We start from the raw sequence: 23879 nt of genomic DNA on the forward strand, positions 1-23879 counted from the left end.
TGTCAAAGATGGATTTTGCAGTTAACTGTAACTAATGTAAATAAAAAAGTGCACAGTAATGTGATTTTACTCCTTTTATCTCCTTAAGCTGGCTTCTCCAACCCCAGGTTCCCTGCCTCAGATTGTTCAGTGGAGCATCCTCTATGTGTGCCACATTTGAGTGATATGTGTTTGGGGGATCCATGTTGCCCACGTTCACACACATCACATTGGCTAAGGCCAAAGCGATGCAGGTGTGTAGGGTAAGGGTGATGGCCTCTCAGGAAATGTACCATACCACAACTTGGGTTAATGTAATGACAGCCCAACCTCCTCCTTCAGTTCACTCAAATAGAAGGTACCATATTCAACAATCAACAGTGCAGTATCAGTAAACACATTGAGTGCCAACCCAAGATAAGTAGACTTGTAGCAAAGCAGGATGGCTAGAGCATTGTGACAGGTCTTTGCCTCACATGAAAGACTGCTTTAAAGTTACTTTTTGAAATATCAGTGGAGCAAGTCAGTACCTATTACCAATCACCAACTGATCACTTCATTTATTTATTTATTTATTTATTCTCTGCCCATGTACTCTAGCTGATAATTTTCAGCTGAGAGCATAGGGTGCATTATTTTAAAATAAATGTTCAGAAAAGGAAAGAGGGTTACATTTTGCAGGTACATGCAAGCTATTACATATTTTCTATTACAATTTAACAGCTAATATTTAATTTCATATTTAATACTCACTCCTGTAGTACATACATTTCTCTGTATGACATACTTCTAAACAATTTTTAAATAAACATATTTGCTTTACTTCCTTAACTGACTTTGATAGTTCGTTGAAAAAACTTTTGCTTGCTTCATTGGGAGCACTCTTTGCCAGTTTCAGATTTATCTGTATTGTGTAATACTTTTCCATTCCTCTAGTTTCGTGGTCATGCATTTCTTTAATATTTTGACATATACACAGTGATATTTGACATATTCACAGTGACTGCACTATCATAATATTATGGAGTACAAAAGTTTTTCTACAAGTTTGCTTAGGTGGTATTCTTGCTATACATCTTGCTGCTCTTTTCTGAATTTTGAATATTCTTTTAAGTAGCTAACTTGGGCACTTACCCATATGTGAATTGAGGAGGATAGATGTGGGAACACAACTCCATAGTGCATTGTCCTGAGAAATTTATCATACCCAACTTCTGCTGTTCTGTGCCTGAGGAAAATCTGCATCTTTTTGCGTAATACATCTATGTGCTCCCCACCCCTCCCCCCAAGGTCGGCAGGAAACCTTCAAGAGACATTATTAAGGTTTTAATACAGTATTTATGTGGGAGTTTAATGTACAAGAAATATAAATATAGACACAGAAAAAGATATTTACCCCAAGGAAAAAGAAAATGTCTGCATCAGTATCCTCCTTTATATGAAGTTCATGCCAAATTGCTCACATGTTTCTTTCCTTCTAAATAATTCAAAGGTGTCTTACATACATTGCCAATAGTGATGAGATATATCACCAAATGCAATAGTTTTAGAGTCATATTTTACTCTGAAAAATGAATTTTCCTGATCACCACAATAACTAGGTGCTAAGGGCTATCTGTCAATGACAAAAATATTTAATTTGTGATAGAAAACATAGGAACAGTATTCACTTATAAATTATCAATAACTGCCCCTTTTCTTAATGAACTTATTAGAGACAGAGCACCAGCTCATTTTTGACAAGAAAATGGAAAGGAACTAACAGTAACTTTGCTGTGGAAAACACTCTGATATTATTTTATTAAAGTGTTTCGATGAATTGCAATAAACTTCAGGTTTGTCAAACAAGTGTATGCAAACAGGTCCTTTCATTACAGGACCTCAGTTCTTAGATACCATCTAAACTGCTTCAACAAAAGAAACATAATTCACTGACAGGTTAATACAGTAAAGCAGAAATAGTATTTTGACTAAGTAATTGTAATTGCTGAAGATCTATGATATGCTGGTCAGATAATCTCTGAATTTCACTAGCAACAGCAGTTCTTCTTATTTCACTTATTTTACTTTATTTTGATTCAATTGAATCCCTGTGTGTGTTTCAGTTCCATAATGAGGGAACCAGCTTTCATTCCCTGTCACATCACTCATCTAAACACTGTCACCTCCATTTTGAAATCTGTGAAAAAGACTTTGGTTGAAGGTTCTTCTCTCAACTTTGTGGTCTCCAGTCAATAAGCACTGGACCCAGTGGGTACAATCTTTTCGATAACCCAAGCTTTCCTTCTTGTGGACCAGACTCATCTATGAAGTGTCTCATCAACCTTCTACCATTGCTGGAGCCCATATACACATCCCCAATATTGAAATTGAACTCTGGGATGAATTTCAGCAGCACATTTTTCCTCTATAACAAAAAATTCCATGAGGACATACTGTCAAAATGAAAAATTGAAATTCATCATTTTGGAAATATAAACTGTAGTCCTGTGATAGAAGGTAATGCTTTCATGTGTCCACACACAATGGAAAATCTTTTGACTGTGGTTATGGATTTATTTTTATTACATTGTCAGAATTACTGCTGTAACAAAGGGTGGCTCTTGACTGGCTGTTGTTGTCTTTAGTCCAAAGACTGATCTGATGCAGCTCTCCACTGTATTCTATCCTGCACAAGCCTCATCATCTCCAAAAAACTACTGCAATCTCCATGCACTTAAACCTGCTTACTGCATCATCCTTGACCTCCCTGTACAATTTTTACTACCCACATTTCCCTCCAATAATTAACTGATGAATTCTTGATATCTCAGAATGTGTCCTGTTAGCCAATCCCATCTTTTAGTCGTTATGCCACAAATTTCTTTTCGCCACAATTACATTCAGTACTTCTTCATTAGTTACACAATCTACCCATCTGGTCTTCAGCATTCTTCTTTAACACCACATTTCAAAACCTTCTATTCTCTTCTTTATGCTGCTTATTGCCCATGTTTCACTTCCCTGAAAGGCTACACTCCAGGCTATGAGGGTCGTTCACTAAGTAATGCCCCACATTTTCTTTAAAAAGCCATTAATATACATAGACAAATGTCCTTATTGGTGCTTCACATTTGATGTTTGTTCTGTGTGCTGGTGAAGTTTTGAACTGTTCTTGCAGATGGCAGAGCCATAGTACAGCATCAAAATGGTGTCTGCATACAACTCACGTTACAAGCAGCATGCTATTACTGAATTCTTGTGTGCAGAAAAAGAAACTGTGGTGAACATCTATAAACATTTATGTGTGGAGTATGGTGATGCTGCAGTTGATAGGATTACAATTGCTTGATGGGCAAAGAAAGTTACAGCTTCAGAAAATGCAGAAACAGAGCTCCATGATCAGCCATGCTCGGGACATCCTGTCACAGCCACTGCTCCATACATGCTAATCGTGTGGATGCCATTACTCATGCTGACTCGTGCATCACAAATCGACAATTGGCTCTACAGTTGTTGGTCAGCATTGGAAGTGCATCTGCAATAATAGAGACTCTCAGATATTCAAAGAGGTGCTCATGATGGGTTCTAAGACTGCTCACAGTGGGCCCCAAGATTCAAAGAAAGGCCATTTCATCTAAAACATTGGAGCATTTTGACAACATGGGGAAAACTCTTTGAAGATAGTGAGAGTGTCAGTCACACAGTGAAAACATGGCTACACCTACAGGACAAGAGCTTTTACTAGCATGGAATACATTCTCTTCCTCAATGTTGATGTACGACCATAGAACATGATGGAGACTATGTAGAAAAACAGGACAAGACATGTTGATGTATGTCATCACCAAATTCTCACTCTTCTACATGTACATTTACATGGTTACTCTGCAGTTCACTCTTAAGTACTTGGCAGAGGGTTCATCAAACCATTTTTATACTACTTCTCCACCATTCCACTCTCGAATGGTGGGTGGGAAAAAGGAACACCTAAATCTTTCTGTTCGAGCTCTGATTTCTCTTATTTTATTATGATGATTATTTCTTCCTATGTAAGTGGGTGTCAACAAAATATTTTCACATTCAGAAGAGAAAGTTGGTGATTGAAATTTCATAAATAGATCTCGCTGTAAAGAAAAGCACCTTTGTTTCAGTGACTGCCATTCCAACTCGCATATCATAGCAGTGACACTCTCACTCCTATTGCACCATAACATGAAATGAGCTGCCCTTCTTTGCACTTTTTTGATGTCCTCCATCAATCCTACCTGGTAAGGATCCCACACTGTGCAGCAATATTCCAACAGAGGATGGACAAGTGTAATGTAGGCAGTCTCTTAACAATAAATATGTTCTGAGGAAAAAAAAAAACTGTGGGGCATTACTTATTGAATGACCCTCATACCTTCAGAAGACTTCTTAACACACAAATCTGCATTGAATGTTAACAAAGTCCTCCTCTCCAGAAATTCTTTCCATGCTATAGTCAGTCTGTGTTTTATATCCTCTCAACTTTGTCGATCACTTATTATTTTACTGCCTAAACAGCAAAACCCTTCTACTACTTTCAGTGCCTCATTTCCTAACACAATACTCTCAGAATGAACAGATTTAATATGATTACACGTCATCACCCTTGAGCTGCTTCTGTTGATGTTCATCTCATCACTACACTGTCCATTCCATTCCGTTCAAATGCTCTTTCAAGTTTTTTACTGTCTCTGAAAGAATTATGATGTCATCAGCAAATCTCGAAGATTTTATTTCTTCTATGTGAACTTAAATTACTGTTCCAAGTTTCTCCTTGGTTTCTGATATTGTTTGCTCACTGTAGAGATTGAATAACACTGGACACAGGCTACAACCCTGGCTCACTCCCTTCTCAACCACCGTGTCCCTTTCATGCCCTTTACCTCTCATAACTCCCATCTGGTTTCCTTACAAGTTGTATATAACTTTTTGCTCCATGTATTTTAACCTTGCTGGTTTTAGAATTTCAAAGAGTGTGCTTCAGTCAACAAAGTCAAAATCTTTATCTAAATCTACCCATACTATAAATTTAGGTTTGCCTTTCTTTAACATATCTTCTAAGACAAGACGTAGGGTCAGAATTCCTCACATGTTTCAACATTTCTCCAGAAACCAAACTCATGTTCCCCAAGGTCAGCTTCTACCAGTTTTTCCATTCTTTTGTTAATAATTTGTGTTAGTGTTTTGCAAACATAACTTATTAAACTGATAGTTTGGTAATATTCACATCTGTCAGCACCTACTTTCTTTGGTATTGGAATTATTTCATTCTTTTTTAAATCTGTATGTATTTTACTGTCTCATACATCTTGCACATTGGGTTGAATAGTCTTATCACGGCTGACTCCCAAAGGTATAAGTAGTTCTGATGGAATGTCTTTTACTCACTGGATCTCGTGGCAACTTGGGTCTTTAAGTGCTCTGTCAAATATCTCCCCTCTCATATACTACTTCTTCCTTTTCTACAATATTGGCTTCATTTTCATTTCCCTTGTACAGGCCCTCTACATATTCCTTCCACCTTTCAGCTTCTCCTTCTTCACTTAGTATTGGTTTCTCATTTCAACTCTTGGTGTTCATACAGATACTTTTCTTTTCTCCATCAATTTTCTTATAGGCAGTATCTACTTTTCCTCTAGTTACACAAGCTCCTATAGATTTGCATCTTCCTCTAGCCATTCCTGCTTAACCATTTTGCGTTTTCTGTCAGTGTCAATTTTTTAGATCTATGTATTCCCTTTCACCTGCTTTATTTGCTGCATTTTCACATTTTCTCCTTTCATCAGTTAAATTCAATATCTCCTATGATATTCAAGGGTTTTTACCTATTTGATCCTCTGCTACCTTCACTATTTCATCTCTCAAAGCTACCTATTTGTCTTCTGCCGTATTCCTTCCCCCTGTTCCAATTAACTGCTACCTACACTGAGGTGACAAAACTCATGAGATATCTAATAATACCATGTCAGACCTCCTTTTTCCCAGTGTAGTGCAGCAATTTGAAGTGACATGGACTCAAGTCATTGCACATCCCCTGCAGAAATATTGAGCCATTTTGTTTTTGTAGTCATTCATAACTGTGAAAGTGTTGCTGATGCAGGATTTTGTGCACGAACTGACCTCTCAATTATAACCCATAAATGTTCAATGGGATTCGTGTTGGATGGCCTTGGTGACCAAACCATTCACTCAAATTGTCCAGACTGTTGTTCGAACTAATTGTGAAAAATTGTGTGCTGGTGACATGACATCATTGTTTGGGAACATGAAGTCTCTAAATGGCTGCAAATGCTCTCCAAGTAGCCAAACATAAGCATTTCCAGACAATGATCAGCTTATCTGGACCAGAGGAGTCAGTCAATTCCATGTAAACACAGCCCACACCATTATAGAGCTACCACCAGCTGCACAGTGCCTTGTTGTCAGCTTGAGTTTTTGTGCCACAGTCGTACCGTACCATCAGCTCTTACCGACTGAAATCAGGATTCATCTGACCAGGATCCAGTTTTCCTGTCATCTAGTCCAACCAATAAGGTCACAAGCTCAGGAGCAGCTGGTTAACAAAGGCACTAATGTCAGTCATCTGCTGCCATAGCTCATTAATACCAAATTTCACCGCACTTTCCTCATGGATGCATTTGTCGTACATCTCACTTTGATTGCTATGGTTATTGCATAAGTGTTGCTTCTCTGTTAGCACTGGCAGCTCCATGCAAACACCACTGCTCTGTCATTAAGTGAAGGCCGTCAGTCATTGCATTGCCCATGGTGAGAGGTAATGCTGGAAACTTGGTATTCTCAACACACTCTAGACACAGTGGATTTCAGAATATTGAATTCCATAATGATTTCCAAAATGAGATATCCCATGTGTCTAGCTCCAACTATCATTCCACATTCAAAGTATGTTAATTTCCTTCATGAGGCCATAATTACATCAGAAACATTTTCACATGAATCATCTGAGTACAAATGACAGCTCCACCAATGCACTGCCATTTCATATCTTGTGTACCTGATACCACAGCCATTGTGTGTATGTGCATATTGCTATCCCAAGACTTTTTCACCTCAATGTAATTCTCCCTTTGAAGCTCTCAACAATCTCTGGTTCTTTCTTCTTATTGGGGTCCCATCTCCTTAATTTAATTCCATTTAACAATTTCTTCAGTTTTGATTTGCAATTCACAACCAATAAATTATGACCATAGTTCACATCATCCCCTGGGGATGTCTTACAGTTCAAAATCTGGTTCCAAAGTCTCTGTCTTAACAGTATATAATCAGTCCGAAACCTTCCAGTGTTTCCAGGTGTCTACAATATACATAATCGTCTTTCGTGATTCTTAAGGCAAATGTCAACAGTGATTAAACTGTGCTCTGTGCAAAATTTTATTAGGTGGCCCCCTCTTTCATTCATATGGGTAGTCTCACCATTATATTAATAATTTTGTTGAAGGAGCTGTCATGGCTGTCATTCAAACTGATTTAGGGAAACAATGATAAAGCTAAAGAAGGCCAGCCAAATGAGGATTTCAACCCTGTTCCTCCTAAATATGAGACCAACACTTTATACACTGAGCAACTTCATTCTACAACACACCACACCATACTCAAATTGTGATATATTCTTCATTTTGTGTCTTTCAGATGTTGTTTATAATTAATGATAGACAGTCTTTCAGCTCATTGACAAAGACTAGGTTGACAACTCTCACCATTCATCATTTGAAAAGGTTGTTGCAGGAATCTGTCCGCTGGCTGATGGCACAAGGAAGAATGAAGGAAGCTGGAGACATTGTGAAGGCTGCAGCAAAAACTAATGGTGTTATTTTATCTGAAGGTGCACTCAAGAAATTTGATGTCGCTCAAAAGCCACAGCATAAAGAGGTGATTTTCTCATCGTCATTCTCATTATGTGCATGTGGTTCTCTGACTGCAAGAGTTGAAATTTTGCTGAATATCTTTGCTGCTTCACTCAAGAATGTTGTGGAATATAAACAGTAATTACTTCTATCACAATGGCAAATTAATGTGTGTTACTGAATGACTGTAATACGATAACAATTTTTCGAGGTATGATATCGCAGATAGAAGTAAATACTTTGAAGCTGGTGTGATCAGGGAAACCACATGCACTCGTATCCATGTTAATGCAAACATTTGCTATATTGTCTGGTTAAAAGTGTTCACATATGCTTGTTGCAGAAGGTGAAGGTGATGGACAAATACACGTTTGCTGTGAAGAGAGAGAACTTCCACCGACACCCTCCCTACAGACGGCTGTGTTACAGGTCTTCCGATCACATGTACTTCTCCCCAGGCTTCTCAACTGCTGTTACTGCTGGTTTGTTTTCCTAACTCAGCTGTAAATATTCGTGTCCTTTTGTAATTTGAATGTTTCTTAATTTAGTCAATCTCTTAACTAAAGTGAATAACAACCATTACTTCACTCAATTTCCTCGCTTCATTCATTTCGTGTTGTATATTTTTGCACCTCACTGTAAGCAACATCGTACAGACAATGAAATTTACTGTCAACTGTTTCTACTACGTAAATATTCTTGAGACTAAAAGAGTGATTAATGCATTTAAGTTCCCTTGTCTATTAATTTTTCAGGATTACAAATACTTTTGTCTATACTGGTCTGTCTTTGAACTCGGTGTCATTGGCTGGAAATAAATATGAGAATTTTGTGCTGTCAAGCCTTGTGGAGCAGCCTGCTTGCATCCTGACATACTTTATGATGGATAGTATAGGCCGTAAAGCAACACTGTGCAGTACTCTTGTATTCAGTGGAACAGCTTGTTTTGCTTGCTTGTTAGTGCCAAATGGTGAGTCCTGAACATAAGTTTATACATACAGATTTTACAGCTCTTTTTTAACCTTTGCCAATTTCACGGATGAAAAATAATGCTAGATAAAAACATAAAACTGGCTTTTAATATTTTTGTAAAAAGAAGTATGAGATCCTCAGAATGTTTATGATCAGTTTTAACTGGGCAGAAATGTTAAAAATAAGGGTAAGCTATAATATAGATAAAAACCACACTAGGATAAAGACCTCTGAATCTTACTTTTTTGAAAGCATAGGCTCATTCTACTGTAACTAGTGAGGACAAAAAATGAGGAGATAGGTCTAGATGACAAAGGGCATGTAGGTCAGCCAGAGCTTGATGGATCATTGCAGCTAAACAGTTGGGTGGGTGAGAAAGTAGATAGGTTGTGGGAGGTTAGTTACTGGCTGAGAGGTAGAGGCATCATGTGCACTGGATATGAATGTGGCACATGTGACCTCATTCCAGTTGCAAGCAAGTGGAGTTGTGCGCAGAACTGTGACGTGGAGGCATAGATTGGGAGGAGATAAAACAGAGGAAGTTGCAGAGAGGGTCAGTCACTGTCATTACAATTGCAGTGCTTATCTTTCTGTCTCCAAATATCACTATCCTCAATTTTGTTTATCATGTTGAATTTATGTGCAATTAAGTATTTCTTTGAGTTAAAGGAATCAGAAGTAGTCATGTGTCCATCTATAATTGTCATTTTCACCTGGATATCATATTATGATGCTGACATTTTCATTACACACTCTTAATGAAACCTGATTTGTCAGTTTAGTTCAGTTAATAAAATAAATGTATGCTGCAGTGTTTTAAGATGAGAGCATGAAGGATTGATATCGCTCACAGAAAACAAATAAAAATCAAATCTGTAATTGGCTATTCCAGACACATTTCAGCAAAGACAGTTTCTTAGTTTATTTAGAAATTTAAATGGCAGTATGAAGCTGAGTGTGAAATAGTTGAAAACACACACACACACACACACACACACACACACACACACACACAGCACATTTGAGAACTGCCACTCTTTCTCAAACATACTAAATAGTCTATCCAAAGACTTAATGATTGATTTCTCCCTCGCTCCTCATTGTAGTTTCCACCTGCTTCTCCAGTATTAGTTTGAGAGTTAAGACAGTTAGATGAGAAAGTGCAGCAGTAGGCCATGGACAAAGTACAATAGCATATTTTGCTCTCCCTCCTCATTTTAAAAAGCTGCCACATTATTCATATGATATCTCTAATTGTGTGCTAAATGTTGGCAATACAGCTATATACATTGAATAATCCTAATTGATGCTGTTTCCATCTTGTTCCTACATTATTCTGAAGACTTGAAAATAATTTCATTTACTGTCACACAAGTATTACGTTCTGGAAACACTCTGTACACATGAACTATCTGACAGTGTATTGTGGTGCACAATCAGTGTGAAATTAGATTTATATTTTGTAACTGGCTGGATGAGACAGCGTACAAGTTGGAGGAAAGCAAAGGCATACAAACTCGATTAGGACTGTGTCTGGCACTATGCATAATCAAACCAACTTTCTGGCTGATAATGTTTTATTTGTGTGTGTAGAGATGGTCTGAGCAATTTATTTTTAGACTTACTGCTATAAGTAATTTTGTCTTTCTTCTATTTTAACATGATTGTAAACTGTTCTTAAATTTCCTGATGCTAAAAGTGCATTTTGCCAGGAATTTTGAGTATTCTTGGCCTCTAGACTGTCTGCTTGAAGTAAATGTTTTGGCCATCCAGTCTTATCTGCTGCAGGCTTTCTTTCTTGCCTTCATATTGCAAATTATTACATAAAGTGTGGTTAATATGTGACAAAGTAATTAATCATAAATTTCAATCCAGTCACTGAAAAGAGTTAACTCTTGATGTTTCAGATCTGACTTGGGTTACAACAATGCTGTTTATGATGGCAAAGTTTGCCATAACTGTGTCATTCTGTGCACTTTATTCCTTCACAGCTGAAATATTTCCAACTCAACTACGGAACTCTTTACTTGGTACATGTTCTATGATTGGTCGTCTTGGGTCACTAGCAGCAACACAGACTTCAACACTGGTAAGAAATATAGTCAGTTCTCTTCCGTTCATTTTCCAGTTTCTGCAGTAAAGTATTTAATAAATAAAGTCCATGTTTCTGCTAGAAAAAAAACTTAGCAGATAATAACTTTGATGTCAACAAGAAATTAAACTCTAAACTTCCGTCTTCCTCTCACTATATTGTATGTACATATTTCTTTGTATCTCTGAAACTTTAAAAAAGGAGCAGAATGGAATACAGCTAATGGAAGGAATAAAGATAACAACTCACCATAAGTTTAGGCATTGGATGGTTGACAGACATGTTAACAAGCTTGAAATTGTTGCTCTACTTGTAACTGTTAGGGAATGTCCTTCCTCAGAGTTAGATACGTGTACAAGTAGGAAGGTGGCTGAGGGAAGTATTCTGCACTAAGGGGGGGGGGGTACTTTACAAATGTTGCTGGATTTTTCCCTCTATGTGCTGTCATCTCAACACTAGGAAGACAATAAGTTGCTGCACATGCATGACAGAGTTGTTACTTGGTTAATTTCCATCATTCCAATGTAAATGCTGTGCACCCAGTAAGCAAAGTACTACAGCTTTTGAAGAAAATACATTTGTCTGCCACTATGACAGAATCATCGCAGGCACCAACAAATAGAAAACATTTGGAAATTAATGGACGAACCAAGACAACATTGCTAAGAAAAAAAAATGGTTCAAATGGCTCTGAGCACTATGGGACTTAACATCTTAGGATCAGTGCTAAGATAAAATTTTAACAGCAGCTCATATGAACAAAAATTGGAGATGACAAACTGTAATGAAGTGTACATGTACCACTATTTTACCTGTGCTCATATCAATTCAATGGGGCTGTAATGGCCATTGTACAGTAGTAATCTAGTAACATGGTGCCCACATTGTTTTGTTATTTTGTCTATTTCACAAGGACAGTTGGCAAGTTTGTGGATATTGACAGCAGCAACTTTAGTCATGTCTGACAAGGTGTGGGAGATCTCATTGCATGGTAACCAGTTAATAATATGAGGTTTCCAGGGTGCATAGCAGGAGCTTTGTTGGTTTCTACTAAGTGAATGCTAGCTTGTCCACCACATTAGTCAAACTTAGGGGAAGTATGGTTATAATTGGTTTAAAAAAAATTCACAACTGTGCACATCTTATTACAATAGTTATCCTACAAGCTTTCTGTGAGGACACACCCCAAACCCCTCTTAAAATTTTCAGACTGCCAAGCCTATCATTTATGTTTATCACACTGATCATGTATGGTTCTGGCTGACATATATTTTGGCAGTGTAAGACCCAAGATGTTTCACTGTCTCAAATCTCTTGCATTATTTTTTGTAGGTGCAAGATCACTCCTCTCCGTAAGTAATTTTCTTGAATCAATCATCTCAAGATGATTGAAGCAATTAGCCTCTAATATTTGTAATGTCTTGCATTGACTGCTATTACTAACCACAGCCTCTTCCAAATGCAGAACTAAGATTTATGCAGTTATGTATTCAGCTTTAGAATTGATATCAAATATTGTGCATTGGAAAATGTTTTAGTAAAATTGACTAAGTTGACCACTTTCCCCTTACAATTTCATCACTTTTGTGGTGTTTTAAAAAATCTTTTCCACTAGCTTTAATAATATGTGTTCCATTAGGTGGATATCTACTGCATGGTTTTCAGTCCTGTACCACACACTTTATTTGCTCTCACTTGACAGTTGGCAGTGATGGGGCAGGTATCACATGGGAATGCATCATGTGCCTGTGACACTTTATTCAAGAAATTATGCACATAGAACTTTATGTTGCTACTGATTATGGATTGAAGGAGGCTAAACACTGAAGTCATTAGTCTCCTATTAACCTCCCACCCACAGGATGGAATCAGTGTGCACCATGTGGCATCTGGAGTAAATTGTATGAGCAAGATTTCAAAATATCTGCATAATGTGTATCTGAGGTGGGACATGGATAACAGTCTGGTATTCATCTAATGGAATGTAGGAAAACACCTGAATCCACATGCAGGTTGCTCTGCACACTGGTCCTTGTTGTTAATTTGCTGGACAGATCTGAACCTGTGCCATTGTGCCTCCCTGTCCTGCAAGAGGGTGCTTTATGAACGTGGCAATCCAGGTGTGTGTACCATTGTAGTTCTAGCTTGCTTGCATAGCACTTGGATTTTTTCCTTTCTCATTACCCATAATGAATACAATAAGAATAACGGTAGGCTTCGTTTGGGTGCAGAACAGACTGAAATGCAGAACAATATTGGCAGTAGCATCACATGGTGTACTGTCAGCTGCTACTGTGCACCTCTCCACCACCTACCTTCTTAACTGTACAGGATTCTAACACAAACCTGGTACCAATATCTTTTCCCTCCTTCCCTGATCCATTCACGAATGGCATTAGGTGAGAATGACTATCACTAGTGCTCTATATGAGCTTTATTTTTGCTGATTTTCTGATTGTGATCTTTTTCCAAGGTTTGTGTAGAAGGAGGTAATATGTTGCCAAACACATCATGGAACATACTCAGAATTTCAATAATAAACCTGTCCACAATGTACAACACTTCACTTGTAAGCATTTGACACTGGAGCTTGTTGACTTCTGTAACAATCTCAAAGCAAGTAAATAATCTCGCATTGAAATATGCTACTCTTCATTGGATCTTCTTGAGCTTTTCTATTAGTCCAACATGGTAAAGATTCCAGACTGCTGAATAAAACTTGAGAATCAGCTGCAAGAGCATTTTAGAAGTCATTTTTTCCCAGATGAATTACAGTTCCTCAAAATTCTTCCAATGAGTGTCTGCCTGGCATCTGGTTTTCCTACCATTGGTTTTATGTGGTCTCTTCAGCTGATTACTCCTAGGTATTACATTAGATGTTCTTTTCATTCCATGTGATTTGTAGTGAGGAGATCCTCCAAAATGAAGAACATGTCAGAAAACAAAAATACACAATAAATATTTACAATGTAGAGCAGATATTCTAATGTACCTTCCACAGATCCCAAATGAAATAATCCTCATGGATGTGGAGCACATACAAAAATCTAACACATTTTTATTCAAAAGATAACAACAAGCTTGTTACAAAGCATATAAATGTCCTATACATTGAAGTACATATGATAATTCTTTTACCATTGTAGCCATGCATCATAAAATAGAAAAAAAAACATTTATTTACAATAATTTCATCACTGCATTGAATCTATAAAGAAGTCAGACTCTACAAAGTGCTCACATTGTGGTATTCCGTATTAGTAGCACATATGCATCAGTTGGTTCTGCCAAGAAATTCATCAATGAGGTAAAAGGAGTTGGCCACCAATAAAGGCTCCTCTTCAGCTGAACTTTAACAGTAGTTAAATTTTTTTATAGGTGCTGGCAAGTTGTTGAAAATCTGTGTTCCAAAATAATAGATGCATTTCTGGAGTGATATCAGTGACTTTAAATCTTCGTGAATATTATTCTTATTCCTAGTACCGATTCCATGAACTGAGCTGTTGATTTGAAAGAGAGATGTGTTCTGAATGACAGATTTCATTGAGGAATAAATATATAGGAATTAGTAGTTAGTATCCCTAGTTTCCTAAACAGGTCTATGCAGGACATTCTTGGGCTCACATCACACACATTTCTTATTACATGTGTAAGAACTAAAAAAAAATTGGGCTTTGCTTCGAGATACCCTGAAAAATAATCCTGTGTGATAATATGGAATGAAAGTAAGCAAAGTGTGCTAGCTTTTTATTTTTATATCACATATGTCCACTGCAAATAGAAGTTTGTTCATCTCAGTGGAATTTGTTTTGAAGGTGTATTTACAAGACTCTAACACTTTCAACTTCTTATATCTGGTTGTCATCATATTTTAGACACATACTGGTGGAAATCCTCTAACTAATTTTGAACTTCATATATTGCGTTTTTTCAAAGTTTAGTGACAAAGAATTAGCTAGGAATCATATATTTACCTACATGAAAATTTCATTAGAGGATCTTTCTAAGATTATACTCAGTTTTCTGTTCATTACAATGTTTTTCTCATTTGCAAACTGATGAAGCTTTACTGATGAAAGGTCATTGATACATACAAGAAAAAATAAGGGCTCTAAAATGGAATGGGACATCACATGTAATAAGTTACCAGGTGGATGGTGCCTGATAGCATAATACAATCACCTTTCTATTGACATCACTTGTTTTCTGTCAGATGTATAGGATTTCAACCATTTTGCAGAATTTTCTGTTTCATCTTAATATATTAGTTTATTGAAAAAATATTGTGGTTTACCTAGTCAAATACCTCTTACACATCACAAAATATGCCTGAGCTTGTAATTTACTGTCTAATGAATTAATTAAATTCTATCTGTATGTTTATATAGCCTTCTCAATACTGGAATGCTTTAGAAATTCAAGCTGTGACTTTAACAGTATATTATTTATTGTCAGATGGTGAAGAAGTTGGTTGTACATTACCTTCTCAAAAATTTTCAAATATGCTGGAAAAATTAAATTGATTGGAAATGCTATGGTATTCCTTCATAACCTTTCTTAAACTAAGGTTTAACTTCAGCATATCTCAAGTATTCAGGAAATGTTCCAAAATTATTTATTGCACAGATAATGTAATATGTTACTAAACTCAGAAGCACACTCTTCAGTTAATTTTGTTGACATTTTATTATAACCACTAGGAGTGTTTTATTTTTAAAGATTTTATAGTGAACATTACTTCTACTGGAATAGTGATGAGCATATTCATGTTACTGAAGTTGTTTTGTACTGAGTGGTCTGAGATATTCCATTGTGGCATTTACTGAGCCGTACAACCACATAGTTTCAGTAACAATTATGAAATGCTTGTTAAAAAGTTTTGTAATACTTCACACATCTGTTACCAATGTCTCATTTACTCTTAATGCTATCTGCTCTTACTCACATCTGATTCTGCCAGTCTCCTCCTACACTGTTTCCCACACCGTCTTTATTTTGTTATCTACTGTGATTATATTTTCCTTATAATGCATTTGCTTTGATGTCCATATTATTCTCATTAATATTTTGCAGTATGTCTTATAATGATCTATAGCTGTTGCTGACTGACAGATATAGTTCTTTTGTCTTACAAGATACCTTGTTTAATCTGGGTTAGTTTTGGGAGAAAACAGTTTCAAAATAAGGTAAAGACATTATTAATAAACATGTTGTATTTTTCATTTGTGCTGTGAGAACTGTATACATCACTTTGATTCACATTGTTGAGGAGTATCCTAAAACAATCACTTTTTTTGCTTACTGACTACCCTATTTAATTCAGTTTTAGTACATTTTATATCTGGTTCAGTATTAACATTTAACAAATGGAACAGCATATCATGGTTTACAAAGACACTGACTACTAGTCTTGTAGTATAATGTTGTTCATTAGACCTTCCTATAAAGATATTATCAATAGCTGTTTTTGAACAATTGGTTACCCTACTTTGGAAATTTACAACAAAAATTAGGTTGAATGATAGTGTTGCCGATAGTAATAAATTTTTACTTGAAGAGTTTTTAAGATAAACTATATTATAATTATGAGAAACCACTATTTCTTTGTTTCTTGCTGTTGTATAGGCCAATAAAGCTTCCAGGTTATTTATGAACAGATTAAAATTACCTACAGGAGGTCAGTACACACTTACTGTTATGAATGATTTATTATGAAATTCTTCTGTCACACTTGCTTCCATATGCTGCTCTTGACAAAATTTATGAATGTCTATGTTCTTAAGCTTATGCCAATTCCTGATTAATGTGATGACAACCCCTCCTTTCTCCATTTCTGCTGTACAAAAGGGAGATGCTAACATAAATCCTGTAACACTAAATACATCTCTACCAGCTATCACATTATGTTCAGATAAGTACATTCTATCAATGGAGTTTGATGACTCTGCTTCAACAATGCAGATAAGTAGTTAGCAGTGTTCAATATTGTAGTTCACCAATTTTATTTCTTGTCCTCAAACACTTTGATGAAATAAAGATACAACAATAGTTTTATTGAACAGTAGTGCATCTCTTAACCCTTTTAAGTGGAATATGTTAGATTTATTTACATTTATGATGAACTGCTATTCTGTGCACTAAGTATCAATCCTCTGTACGTATTCCTGCATTTCACTACAGTTTCTGGCATTGCAATCTTCATATACAGAACAGCATTATCCACAAATAGTCTTACCTAGCCACCACTGTTATCCTCTAGATCATAACAGTGTTGATACAAAGTTAAAACTCGTGTTATTGTAATAATTATTTCCATTGCTGCTGCTACAAACATTGCTTAAATCCTTACATTAAATGTATAACATAATAAAAATTTCTAAATGGAATCCTCATTATATGCAAGAGAAGATATTACAATAACCCATTCAGGTAAAGCAAATGAATATATGCATAACAAGATAAACGTAGTATACTTATACAATTTAAGTTTTGTTTTGAAAACTGTGTGTGTGTGTGTGTGTGTGTGTGTGTGTGTGTGTGTGTGTGTGTGTGTGTGTGTGTGTGTGTGTGTGCGCGTGTGTGTGTGTCCACTATTTTCTTATCTATTTATACATCTATTCATTTATTTTATGTAAATAAATTTGGACCTTACTATCTTCTCTTGCACCTAACCAGGCATCCTTTTAGAAATTTTCATTACCTACACAGTTCATGTAAGGGTTTCAGCTGTGTTTGAGATAAAAGCAACCTTAACAACAACAACAACAACAATAATAATAATAATAATAATAATAATAATAATAATAATAATAATACAGCAGTAACAGTGAAATAATTACTACAGTATTGTCAGACCTCTCAGTGAAATCAGCACATTTTCCAGTATATAACTTTGGTATCGACTGAGCATAATTTTGTACTAGCAAATTATGGCAGCTGTAATGAAAGAATCAAATTGCATTAAAATGGGAAAGACCAATTAAGAGCAAGCACAGGGAATAGAAGATGAAAACACTTCAGGAATGTGGAGCTGTTGAGAGAGCTGTTGCCAGCTGGACAGAGATTTTGAAGCTACTTCAGTGATATTCTACATAATTTGAAAAACAGACTGACAAAGCTTTTAAATCTCATGAGACCTTCCTTTTTGAATTTTAGAATTCACATCTGCTAATTTTCTTCCTATGATTTTACAACATAGCAATATATTTCTACATTGACACTATACAGTATGTGACAGGGTGTACATAATGTACCAGAATTATTCTACCCTCTTTATAATTGACTAGTGGCTGGTATAAGGAAAGAAAGACTCTCAATCTCTCTTCATAAGCCTAATTTCTCTAATTTTACCACTGTGGTGATTATGTGAGATGTTAGTTGGAGGAAATGCTAGTTCCTTGATTCGTTTTGGAACATGAGCTCTTGGAATATTGCAACTAAGGTTCTCTGCCATGTAAAACATCTTTCTTGTAGCACCTGCAACTGCAGTTTCTTGCCATGTTTATGGTACTCTCAACTTGATAACATGAACCTATGGTGAAGTGCACATGTTTTCCTTAATTATTATCTGACTGTTCTGTTTGTTCAACTCTGTAAAGACTCCTGGCCATTGAACAATTAATCAAAGTAGTGTTTTATAAATGACCTTTTCTTGTGAGTGAAATACAGTTCCTTAGGACGATTTCAGTAGATATGAGTTTAACATCTACTTTCAATATAGTTAGATTTATATGATTGTTTCATCTGAAATCATTCTCACAAAACTGTCTAAGTATTTAACAGACTTGAAGATTGTGATTGATTCCAGTGAGGTATCACTGATCACATTTTCAAATAACATCATATCTTTTTGTCTATTTATGTGCATTGCATAATGTTTATTTATGTTGAATGTCTGCTGTCAGTCTTTGAAACTGACACTGATCATTTCTGCCTTTTCTGAGAATTTTCCTATAATCTCATCATTTACACAACTGTCTCACCTGTGCAAAGACTTCCTACCTAACTAGCCTTATGCAACATTTACTTAAGGTGATGCCTTCTCATTAAGAAAAATGTTATGAGATCTGTCTTCTAGAAAGTCTTTATCATATTGCATACCAGTATCTGTGTGGATATTCTGCGTGCAAGTATTTTATTTACTAATCAACTGAGGAGAAGTTTATTCAAGGATTTCTGGAAAGTAATGCCAGGACTAGATAATCCATATCAAGTCTGTTTAGAAAATAACTTAACTTTATTTTTTAAAAGTTTATTATTTTTTTTTAGATTATTGGTTCTTTTCCCCTTCAAATTACTCCCCTTTCCTATTCACACACTTTTTCCAGTGGTGTTTCCATTTTGCAAAGAAGTCCTGCATAGTTTCATTTGAGCTGCCCTTTAAGGTCTGTGACAAATTTGTTTCAGTGTCATCAGTACTCTGAAAATGGCATTCTATCAGCACTGATTTTAATTTTGGGAATAAGAAGAAATTGCCAGGAACTAAGTTGCGTGAGTAAGGGGGCTGCAAGAGGACTGTAATCTTATTTTTGGCAGAAAAATGATGAACTGATAAACCTGTGTGTATAGGAAAATTTTTGTACTGCAAGAACCAGGAGATGTTTTGTCACAACTCTGGTATCTCTTCACAGATTTTTTCATGTAACTGTTGAAAAATGCCTTGATAGTGCACATAGTTCACTGTTTCACCTAGAGGTAAGAATTCAAAATGCACAGTTCCATTAAAGTCATTAAAAAAAACAATAAGCATCACTTAAACATTGGATTGAGACTTACATGCTCTTTTGCAGCTTGGGAATCCTTTGCCAACCCATTCTGATGACTGAACTTTAGTCTCAATGTCATAGCCATAAACCCAGCTTTTGTCTCCTGTTATTGTAATCCTTTGCCTGAATATTACATTGTCATTGACTTGTTCAAGGATTTCCCAACAAATGTCCACTCAATTTTCTTTCTGTTGTTCTGTCATCAACCAAGCAACAAATTTCTCTGCAACTTGACACATTCAGTTTTTCTGTAAACTATCATGGCATGACCCAGCCTAGATGCCAGCCTCTTTTGCAATTTCTGTGACAGTTGTTTGGGGATTTGCTAGCACCAGATTGTTGATTTTCTGGATGTGTGAGACATGGATTGATGTGTGTGGCCTTCTTTGTCTGAGGATCATCTTCAATTGATTGACAACCGCTTTTAAATCCTGAAAACAATTTGCAACATTGTGTATGACCCAGAGCATCATTTCCATAAGCTTGTTTCAAAAGCTGATGTTTTCTCTAAAAGTTTTCCCTAGTTTACAGCACAATTTTAGGTTGCACCATTTTTCAAGAAAATTGCACATTTCAAAAATTGCCATTACCACTTAAACATGTTGCATTCAAATAACAATACCACGAAAACTGTATGAGGTATCAACTCTCCAAAAACATGTGGTTACAAAGGAAGTGATACACAAGGCAAAATGTCTCTACTGGCATGTAATTCAAAATGTTTGGCTATTTCCTGAACAGATCTCACACTTGGGAAGCAGTGTCAGAAGAAAGCCTGGGGTACAAAACCATATCCCTTACCAACCTGTATGATATGCTGTCTGAAACTGACATTGCACTTCAGTCAGTGCGATACACTTCTGTTAGAAATTATTTTCCATTCCATGTCAGCTCAAAGTATATGCAGGAGGGTCATGATCTATAGATTGTTGCTAATTAAAAATAAAAAAAACAGCATATAAAATACACCCTGGAGAACTGTGGCAGAGGATAGAATGAAGAACCACATTCTCTCAGTGTGCATGAGTTGAGGGCTTATGCTGAAGAGGTCACCTCAGCTACAACTGGCAGCACAGAGTGCAACCAGCTCCAAATTTTGTCCCTGGTAGAAAAAATGATGCCTGTCCCTTGGATGATGAAGTCATGACTTATCTCTTCTGACAATTGGCAGAGGAGATGAAAACAACTAACTTTCCTTTTTTACTGAAACTCTCAATCTCAAGCAGTGTTCCTAGAAATGACCATGGACCATTTGTTTTTGAGTTGAGTGGAAAGGTTGAAGCATAAACAGCAGAGACCAAGAACTGCAGGGTCCCCCTTTGGGACAGTCTCATGATGGATATGTGTTAGACTTGTTGGCAACAAACAAATCCAACCTCTTTGATGCTATTCATGTCGAGATTAGGAACAGTGACCACAATGTAGTTTTGGTGGCAGCTTGTACTGGTACCAAAATAGATGTTATGCATTAGTGTAGTGTCTGTATTTGACAGTGTGTATAAAGTTCTATGTAAATGTCTGAAGTAACAGACACTGCCGATGATTTTTAGCCATATTAAGCCATGAAATTTATTCACAAGTTGCAAATATGGTACCAACATAGCTATCCAATTTACTGAAAACAAATGAAAATTTGTGCCAGATCACGACTCAAACCTGGATTCCCTGCTTCACATGCATGCATGTCTGAAGGAAAATTGCATCAAAATTTAAAAATACTATCATACAAAGACAGTGCACTAATGTATTTCATGCGAAGTCACACATCGTGCGAGCACTATGTGTAGCAGACACTGGGCCATATGGAGTTTTGGATCTGTTTGTGAAGCATGCTCAGATAACTGTCATTGTTCAGGCAACTACTTGCATAAAATGGGAAATCTTGGTTTGAGTCCTGGTCCAGCACAAATTTTCATTTGTTTTTAGTAAATTCTATAGCCGTTGTAGTACCATACTCGCAATTTGCAAAAGCATTTTGTGATAAAATACATACGGTTAAAATTTAAGCAGGAAAGTCAGGATATTTTACAACATTAACGAATAGATTATAAATGTGAATGTGCAGAAATAAAACACAGCAATGGCATGTACAAACCGACATAGTCTTTCAATGATAATGGCTATTTATACATCATGTTTATGATAACAGTTCAGAAATATGAGCTGCTTGTGATGTTACATTATCAGGCATTTAAAAATTTGTCATCTGAGTGGAAAGAGTGATCCAGGAAAAAAATGTTAAAATTTAAATTTGGGAAGGAATTCTTGATTTTGTAGCCTTTTGACCTATGTGGTAAGTGAATTGAAAATGCTCATGAATTTCTTTACGAATGAAAATTTCTTTTCATCTTCAGCAACTTCCGGTAGCCAGTTGTACTTTTATATCCACAATGCTACACGGAGATTTTTCTTTGTGAACATGTTCTCGACCATTCTGTACTGAAAAAAAAAAAAAAAGATCGGTACACCTTTCTGGAGGCTCCATATTCACCCAAGATTTATTACTGTATCAGTGCATACAGAGTACATGAAACGATTACATTTACAGATCAATAGTACAAGTAGTTCAGAGGTTCCAGATATCGATCCGTGCCGAAATAACCGTGTCGGCACACGGTATAGCAACAGTGCAGGCATCGACTCTGGCATGCAGTCGAACATACAGATGGCAAGTACTGTCCCGGGTTACACTGTGCTGTACCTACTCGACCTGTCGACACGGTTCCGTAAGAGTTGTCGGTCGACGAGATGCGTAAGTCACTTCTCGCCCCATCGTATCCCACACGTACTCGATTGGAAACGAGTTCTGAGATTGTGCTGGCCAGGGAAGTTGCTGCACATTTTGCAGAGCACATCGAATTTAATGGGCAGTGTACGGGTGAGCACTATCCTTTCGGAACAACACATCACCTTCCTGTCGCGAGAAAAGCAAAAGAACGGGCCTAACGACATTCTGCACGGGCCAAATGCCGGTTAGCCTCCCCTAGGGAAACGGCAAAGGTGAACAAGAGTTGTAGCTTATCACAAGGCCCGGGGGTTGGCCAGCAGGTCTCAGACGAATGCACTCTGAGAGACATCACTCATCAGGTCTACATCATACACACAAATGACCCCCCCCCCTGCGGGTCCGGGGATTAGAATAGGCCCGAGGTATTCCTGCCTGTCGTAAGAGGCGACTAAAAGGAGTCCATCCCCCTCACGGGGGTAGTTAGCGCCTGCGTCCGGAGACGGACGGTTCCACGACCTATAATTGTGGTCTTTCTGGTTTTTCACTTCTGGTTTCTTCCTTCCTTTTGTTGGTTCCTTTCCTTGCTCTTCTCCACCTCACTGTCTTCCTTACTCTTTCCCTTGACTTCTCCTTGCCTTCTCATTGCCTTTTTCTCCTTGCCTTCTCATTGCCTTCTTCTCCTTGCCTTCTTCCCCTTGCTTTCTCATTGCCTTCTTCTCCTTGCCTTCTTCCCCTTGCTTTCTCATTGCCTTCTTCTCCTTGCCTTCTCTGGTCTCCGCCTCGGCGTTTGAGACAGTCTGTCCTCTTTCTCCCTCTCTCTCTTCTTTTTCCTCTTCTTCCTTCCTCCCTGTGCATGTCTGAGGGCCGACCCACGTGTTCGCACGCGTAGCCGGTGACGGGGTAACGCGTAAGTCCCCGCCCTGGGTAGACATGTAAGGCACGCGCATACCCCCTGGTAAAGGCCAGGCCCGGGGAGGGGTGATTGCCTGAGCTGATACCTTCTGACCTTGCCGATTGGTCCCCCCGTCTGTTTCTCGGGAGGTGTGACCTGAGATGTAAACATTCACCTAAGGCGGGAGTGCCCTCTGAGAGGGTCCCCACAAGGAAGGAGCGCGCCATCGGAGACGCTGGCAATCATGGGGGATTCCTCCGCAATGGATTCTACTCCATCGCTTTCGACTTCGACCCAAAAACGGAAACGTGACCAGCCAACAGTGACAAAAGTACTACCGCCTGCCCCACAGTTCCTCGTAGTTTCTCGATCTGAGGACGGAAAGGATTTTTCCTCTGTCAACCCTTTTGTTATTCAGAAGGGCGTAGATGCCATAGCCGGATCTGTCAAATTTTGTACCAGGTTGCGTAACGGTACCTTATTACTAGAAACTGAGAGTGCCTTTCAGGCACAAAAACTGCTTCGGGCCACACTCCTGTACACGTTCCCTGTCCGGGTGGAGGCCCACCGAACTTTG

General features: G+C 37.4%; 1 protein-coding gene across 1 annotated transcript in view; it reads left to right on the forward strand.

Moving 5' to 3' along the window:
• Positions 1 to 23879, forward strand: part of LOC126185127 (organic cation transporter protein-like) — a 480435-nt gene that overhangs the window by 424604 nt on the left and 31952 nt on the right. Inside the window, exons 8-11 of the mRNA XM_049927950.1 lie at positions 7725 to 7878; positions 8175 to 8335; positions 8609 to 8823; positions 10733 to 10914. Coding sequence (XP_049783907.1) covers positions 7725 to 7878; positions 8175 to 8335; positions 8609 to 8823; positions 10733 to 10914 — 712 coding nt within the window. The remainder of the gene's footprint in view (positions 1 to 7724; positions 7879 to 8174; positions 8336 to 8608; positions 8824 to 10732; positions 10915 to 23879) is intronic.

This window comes from Schistocerca cancellata, chromosome 4, assembly GCF_023864275.1.
Source record: "Schistocerca cancellata isolate TAMUIC-IGC-003103 chromosome 4, iqSchCanc2.1, whole genome shotgun sequence".
NCBI classification, from domain to species: Eukaryota; Metazoa; Arthropoda; class Insecta; order Orthoptera; family Acrididae; genus Schistocerca; species Schistocerca cancellata.